General features: G+C 37.8%; 2 protein-coding genes across 2 annotated transcripts; one reads left to right on the top strand and one right to left on the bottom strand.

Annotated features, from left to right (window-relative positions):
• Positions 1–326: 326 nt before the first annotated feature.
• LOC129005481 (uncharacterized) lies at positions 327–1,651 on the top strand. The gene is made up of 2 exons (XM_054434384.1): positions 327–489; positions 1,509–1,651. Exons 1-2 carry the CDS (start codon positions 353–355, stop codon positions 1,630–1,632), a joined length of 261 nt encoding a protein of 86 aa, XP_054290359.1. The 5' UTR covers positions 327–352; the 3' UTR covers positions 1,633–1,651.
• A 4,320-nt stretch (positions 1,652–5,971) lies between these two features.
• LOC129005421 (dynein light chain 2, cytoplasmic-like) lies at positions 5,972–6,540 on the bottom strand. Its single transcript, XM_054434308.1, has one exon. The coding sequence runs from the start codon at positions 6,443–6,445 to the stop codon at positions 6,176–6,178; it is 270 nt and encodes an 89-aa protein (XP_054290283.1). The 5' UTR covers positions 6,446–6,540; the 3' UTR covers positions 5,972–6,175.
• Positions 6,541–7,777: the final 1,237 nt, after the last annotated feature.

Consider the following 7,777-nt stretch of genomic DNA (forward strand, 5'->3'; position numbering starts at 1 on the left):
TTGGCAGCTGTAGTTCTGTGCTGTGTGATAACCGATGTTCTGGGTAGACCCTATGATCCTGATGATCCAAACCTGCAGTCAGTTCTGCCCAGCAAGGACACCGCCAAATATCCCTGTATGAATGTCTTCTTGATGACTATTGACTCTTGTCTGCAGCACAGATGTTGGCAGCCGTAGTTCTGTGCTGTGTGATGACCGCTGTCCTGGGACGACCCTATGATCCTGATGATCCAAACCTACAGTCAGTACTGCCCAGCAAGGACACCGCCAAATATCCCTGTATGAATGTCTTCTTGATGACTATTGACTCTTGTCTGCACAGATGTTGGCAGCCGTAGTTCTGTGCTGTGTGATGACCGCTGTCCTGGGACGACCCTATGATCCTGATGATCCAAACCTACAGTCAGTACTGCCCAGCAAGGACACCGCCTTCGAGGCCTTCTACCCTCGCGAGGCTTACGGCGTTGAGAACGGCAATTCTCGTCCTAGGTGAGGTAACCTGTAGGAAACAATTTTAGATGTAAGCACATTTAATTTGGATGTCCTCCTCTACTAGCGACGAGACAAAAGTGGCAACGCCGCAATTCTGGCCTGTCGAAACAGCTGTTGCACTTGACAATGGAACCTATGTGCAACGTTTATGTTTACGTTTGTTATTAATGTTATTGGGGTTATTATTAAATCAACAGACCGGCCGTTGCGACAGTGCCATACATTAGTAGAGGGTCTGACTTAGGGGAGGTACGAATGAGGCATTAGTTCAAAATTCCTCCGTGAACAGCGCTGTAGTAGAGAGCACTTTGGCAATGAAGGTTTACTAATACTAATCGCAAAAATCGTTCTGTTCATAAAATAAAATTATAAATGCCTCAAATTCAATTTTATAATTTTTAAAATATAAAATTAAACTATCATAACCTAACCGAACTAACCAAACTTGCTGATAATTAAATAATATAACAAATGTTTAGTAATGAAAAAATAATTCTGTTTATTAAATAAAACTAGAAATTGCTAAATTAAAATTTATAATGACTTATAATAAAATTAAACTGTCATAACCGAACCAAACCAACCAAACTTGCTGATAATGAAAATATCTTGGACAAAAAGTTAGTGCTGCCAGCGAGATTCGAACCCGGGACCTTCAGCATATCAGCCCGGCACGCTGACCACTAGACCACCGAGGCCGATGGCCACTGACCGTATTGTTTCGGTAATGGCATTCCTTCAGCTAATAAGAAGTCCACAGCTGTCATCGTAGCCTCTTCTGTACCTCCCCTGAGTAAATACCATTAGTAGATGACCTTTTAATAGAGGAGGCTATGGTGGTTGCCGAAGGTTCTACCCACAATGCAATTCCACGTGGGACACTTCTTAAAGTTTCTTAATAAAGGCTAGCAACGAATTTAACATGGGAATGCAATCGAGTACCATCCTTAGTCATAGATTAAAACTAACCTAAAAATGGTTTAGTTTAGATGTTTACCCCTTAACCCCTGTTGCAGCCACGGCCATGCGTCTTTCTACCAACACCGCCACCCCGCCCTGGTGGACACCAACAACAGTCCCGCCTACGGGTTCAGGTTCGACGGCAAACGACGCTTCAACTTTGACGATGAGGAGGACTAAGCGACAATAAACGCTTCAAACCCGGCCTGCCTTGTTTATTTACCTTTGGGGTTCTAGATTACGTTATGTTTTCTTACTATGTCAGAGACTAGTGAACAATGTGGAGATCATGGACACCAAAGAATTTCATTTGAATTAATTTTAATCTTTTGTAGTTATATAAATAAATATTCATATTTAATGTTAATCAGTTACATAGACCCTAGTTGTATGAAGCATCTAGGTCCTAGAGTATCTAATTTCAAACATATTTATGTGATGCAAGACGAAAAGAACCAGAAACAAACACACATATTATATCAATGGGTACTTTACAGCATATAAGTTTTATCTTTGACTTTTGGATGTTGTAACCTAATTCTATAAATATAGGTTTTATCCTACAATCTGCCTAATATACCTGCAAATAAGCATATGTTAAAAATATGAGAAGTTTTTAATCATTATTACACTCTTAAGTATGTGTTTTGAGTAAACATTACAATACATTCGGAGATTTGAACATTTTGTCTTCAAACTTCCTAACACCACAACACCTATTCAATCTAGAGCTGTTTGCAGCTCAATAGCGGGTCTGAGGTCGGATATTGGAGGGCAAATAAAAACAAGAAAAGAGCATTACCATAGCCCTAGTCATCCTTGGTAGGAGGGGGTGGCAGGAGGGGGGGGGGTCAAAGAGTTGCCGCGATGTTAAGCTGACTCATCTCAGATCTGATAACGTTTCTTGTGGTCCAGACTTCATCACCTCGACCACTGGACAACAGGTCTTCACCACGGAAGCGGCGAGAGTATTCTTCCAATGAAACTTGTCATGATTAAGAACTTCTGAAATAAAAGAACATGCAGAATTAAATTGGCTGAAACGAAACGGACAGCATTCATAATATTAAGAAAGGGTCAGAAAAGGATGTTATATTGTTATATTGAAAAATCCTAGACCTCGAATTGAATAACGTTTTAGCTTTGGCTATTAATGCAACAACTGTATCCAATAGCATTGAATATATAACACAGAGTGTTATATATTCAATGCCAATAGTCAATGGTTTTAGGCTGGAAGGGGAGAAGCATACAGATCTAGTGACAGATGTGTGCCGATTAAAATAGAGGCGTTAATTTACTGGCTTAAATGATCAGCTGTTTGACAAGTGTCATCATTCTGAACATGCTTTGCTTGTTAAAGAAACACAAATATTTATGCATTGTTAAAAAAGTTAAATGTTTCACTGACTGTGGTTTTTTTTTGTAATTCGTTTTGATATACTGTGGTCAAAACGTCATCTTCTAAACGTAAATTTGGTTTAGGTTTAGGTTTTATCCCCTTCTTTGATGTTGTGTAGTACTCTCTCCCTCTCTCTTGGATCGGCTGGAGAAGACAAAACTCTTCATGAAAACAAAAAGTTAAAATCTCAAGACCAGTTTGAGATTTCAACAATCTTAAAAAAAAAGTTTTTATGCTCAGTGTTGAGTTATCTCTCAGAGTAAATTCTGTTTCCTTGGGTGTGTTTAAGTTTCCATGATCTTTATTTCTAAAACTTGCCCTTCGAGTTCATCTTATAACCTCCGTATCAATAGACTGTGAATGAGTTTAACTTTTATTGGTAGTTACCATTACCAACGCATTGTCTAAAAATAATATATGTATTGGATGTACGGTAATACGTACCGGTTTATTGTCTTTCAAGATCTCCAATGACGAAGAGTAAATTTTGGTAGTTTATAAAGTTTTAAATCCATTGTACATATTGTCTAATACATTTAACACATGCATTGCACAGTTACCTACTCCATAATACATTTGCTATGCTATGAGGGCCCAACGACAAAGTTCATAGTTTACTGCTAACTCACTCGAGATAAGAAGATTCCCTGACGCTGGACTTGGCGTCAGGTCTGGAATCCTCGGTATTTTGTAATTTGTGTAGCGGGAGCTCAAGGAATAATTGTTAGAGGTAAGAAGAATGCTACTAACCCCAGGGCAGACATATTGGACCCTGTGCCTTGAATACATTACCTCACCTTCATAGCTGCTGGCGTCCATCAAACCAGAGGAATTTGACTGATTGATTTCTGTTTTTTACGTCACTGTTCATTAGACCGATAACGATCATTTACAACACCTTTTACAGCTTCCCTCTCAGGACCAAATTAATAGATTGAAAAATGAATTCAATGGTGGTCTAATTTTGTTAGACAGATTGTAACTAGACTTTGAATAAATTATTCCTTCAAGGGTAAATTAACTTTTAGATTACAATTATATTCAAGCTGAAATGGTGTGAACATTATTATTACCAAAAGATGTGTTAAATGTCTTCATTGCAATGATATTTAGCACACTCTTATTTATCCTGAATCAATTTGATTATTATTATTAAAAAGTACAAGAAAAAACTGTTTTATTCCGTTATAACGACACGTTTACGTTTAATTTGGCATTAGGAGAGAGTAGCAATTAATCTTATGTGTTCCCTAATTTTAGGGCAACCCCGAGTGTATGATGCGAGTTAGGAACGATCCTGAAAGGAATCTGTGTATGTCGACCTAAAACCATTACTAGTTTATTCACAGCCTTATTGACTTCCAGTCTTCAATTAATTTATGGAATTAGATCTCATCCAAAAAGTGGGCCGAAAGTTTGCCCAATGGAAATGAAATCGGTGCGCTACCCTACCCTAACCTAGTTTCTGACCTAACCTTCGTCTGATTTAACCCAACCTAACCCAACCCAACCTAACCTAACCTAACCTAACCCAGCCAACTTCATATGACTTCCGAACCTAACCTAGCCAACTTTCATTGACTCAAAACCTAACCTAACCTGACTTTTCCTAACTTGCATAGAGAAACTTTTACTAGTGGCGGGCCTCTTCTTGACAACCCGACGGAATTTACTTAAAGGTGAAACACCTCAAACATCTAAAGGGTTGAACGCATAGCCTTGAACTCTCCCCTATCTTCCATCCTAGTTTTTGTCTAGACACTTCGCCTCCATCAGCTTAGTGGAACACCAATCATGAGTCACCTTCAAAATGATAAGAGTTGCTTCAGGGGTGAACAGCCAAGTCGACAACTTCTTAGGCAGGTAATGCGTGGTAATGCCAAGAAAACATTCAATTTCGATAAACATGTGGTAATCAACAGAGGACACAATAACCGCATAGCAAAAGTTGGTACTTCTTTCTAGTCTTAATTGTTAGGAAGTGGTTTCTATCAAAAGTGAATTGTTCAGTTATTAAGCTCAAGAAAATATACACAATCGACAACAATTGATCTTTAACACAAGTTTTAGTTACAGACCAATATTCTTGAAACTTAGCTATTTTTATTTGACCAACGCTAGTTGTGATTTTGAGTTTTAGGAGTTGAAAAACACTTTTTCCAAAGTCCACCTCTCTCCTAGGACCGTTATGTGCTTGTATGTGCCACAGTGATCTATGGACCGGACGCTAGAGACTCATTCATTGACCGGTCATTCCGGTCGGAACCACAGGATTCAGTGTTTGTTTTGGTCGGATTCTTCTCAGAGGATAAACAAACCCTTTGTACGATCTAGGAGAGCAAGGTAAACGTACTCGAGGTTGTACAACCACAAACAAGCCTGGAACTGTGTTCTGTGGCGCCTGCTTGATTGATAACATAATGAAGTGAGGTAAGATTAGCATATTCCATACGTTAGTCAGTCTTCATGTGAATTGGAGAAAACCATACAACACGGCAAGAAATGCAATGCAAAACAACTACTGAAATCATCGGCTAGCCAAATTGTGTTGGCCAATTTTTTATAGTCTATCTATGGAACCTAAAACTAGGGTTAAAGGTAGGTTTTTTTCTAGAAGCATCGCAAACGCAGGGGAAAATAGTCAGGGCTGTAGGGAGTTAAGTCCGTAAAGAGGGCATAGTCTTAGGGCTATTGTCGAATGACCACAAGTGTAGTACTCACAAGGCTTAGTACTCTAGTTTGAAAAAGCGTCGTCATTGAATATGACAGGAATATGGTAGAGCTTTTTAACATTTCCGACGAATATGAGATGAGTAAAATTTGAGAACATGAGTGACATACCGAGAGACCTTTTAATTTTGCATGAGGAGGATGCAAAGTTAGTAGCCAAAACCATCTGCCAAAAATGTTGCGTTCTATTTATTGGATCTCAACAGTTCTAAAAAATATCGTCGTTAGTTCCAAAATATGGAGCATCGCTTTTACTCCACACTTATACCTTTGTAATATTCCTTAATACCTGTTACATATTGTTATTAAATGTTTAATTTACTAGTACTAAATTACCTGAATGCTTATTGTTCAGTTGTTTGAACAAATAAAAAAAATAACATAACAAAAACGTAAACAATTTATTAATTAATTGCATTGATTCAATATGCATGACCAAAACAAAAATTTATCAAATAAAACAAAAATTCTCAAACTACAATCGTCCAAACCATTTTCCGCTTTCAAAATCAAATACCTCTTCAAAGATATCATCAACGTACAAGACCTTAAATTTTCATTTCGGCTGCCTCATAGTTCATTTGCCAAGTTCTATCCACTCTTGAACAGAAGCACGGCGACTTGGCCTAGGTAGAAGTACACGAAGTGCCTCGTCTCGTGGGTCACGTAGCTGCCGAAGTTCCTTCCCACAATGCAATGCCACGTAGGGTTGTACTTCTTGTCAAATTCTTTCTTGATGAAGGCAGCAATATCCTTCTCGATGCTGAACTTTTCGAGAGCTTGAGTTGCGCAGTCCACTGCGTCTTGCTGCATCTCCTCCGACATGTCGGCGTTTTTGATGACAGCTTTCCGTTCAGACATGGCGGAAATTCTAGTGCAATCACTCAGACAAGATTTTAAAATACCACTCTGAGTTTCCTCAATGTGTGTCAAGACTTTGGTTATGTTGTCTTCCAACTACACATGTTTCAAATAATGAGATGGAAAAGAGTTAAAGATCAGCTGACGCTAAATTTATTTCGGTTGGAATTATTTGATCCGGTTCAAAGACGTTTGAAACTGCACGAACGAAATCGGTATATATTAGAATAATAAGTACATGATTGAATCAATAACTAAACTGATTTTATTTTTAGCAATCGTTATGTTTACATTAGTCAAATATCAAACGTAAATACAATGAAGTGATATAACGTAAACAACTTTATTTTAACAGATGTATGAACTAAATAAAATAACAATAATAATAAATAAATAAAATAACTAAATATAAGGTAATGGATAATATATCTTGTATAGTTTTTAACGAATGAGGCTAATTCGAATTTATTTTTACTCTTTAATCAATTATCCGTAAGAGGTTTTAGGTAAATGTAAAGATCTTATGGACTGCTGAAGTATAGTTCAGTACTTCATACACAATACTTCAAGCGAATTTCATTATCTTATAATGGATCGATAAGAGAATTTGATTTTCGATTAGAACTTACAATTCAAACACATAATAAGCTCAATTATAGACCACTGTCTCGAGGTATAGAATCAGGTTTACACAGAAAACAATCACAAATTACCCTGATTGATAACAAACACTGGAAGAATGTAAAACAAGGGTTGCGTGCAGTAATAGATTACAATTACTCTAATCACCCCTTTTGCTGGGGCTAAACCGTTCCAGGAAGCTCTTATGAGGTGGAGGGGGAAGGAAAAAATCCTTTTTCGAAGCCGCTGGACATCAAAAAGGGTTTCTAACCCGTTCCGAACCCCGAGGAGGACCGAAAACCTGTGAGAATTATGGAAATGACTAAGACTTCTTCGTCTAGCGTCGATTATTATATTACAGCAGGTCATCGCCCTGTGAATGACCACAGTGATGCAAGACTTTGTCGAAATGTTTATGTGTTCTTCTACTCGTAAATATTACAGCCGTGAGAATCTAGCCACAGGTGTTTAAATCACGCGATGAAATGTGAATGGAGATGCAATACACTTACTGACCTTGGACACTGAGTAGATTCATTCAACTATTTCTCATATAGTTAAAACTGGTAATCGCGTGCATTTGAAACAACAGTAAAAAATAAATTAACATGCTGTAATAATAGATAAACTAGTTTTTGATTGATTTCTTATTTATAGCCGTCACTTTTCTCTGTACAGGTCTTAGGATGTGTAAAATCTATTATACAGGGG

The sequence above is a fragment of the Macrosteles quadrilineatus genome, unplaced genomic scaffold, assembly GCF_028750875.1.
Source record: "Macrosteles quadrilineatus isolate MER2022 unplaced genomic scaffold, UCM_ALF_1.0 Scaffold_21__1_contigs__length_2333173, whole genome shotgun sequence".
Lineage (NCBI taxonomy): Eukaryota > Metazoa > Arthropoda > Insecta > Hemiptera > Cicadellidae > Macrosteles > Macrosteles quadrilineatus.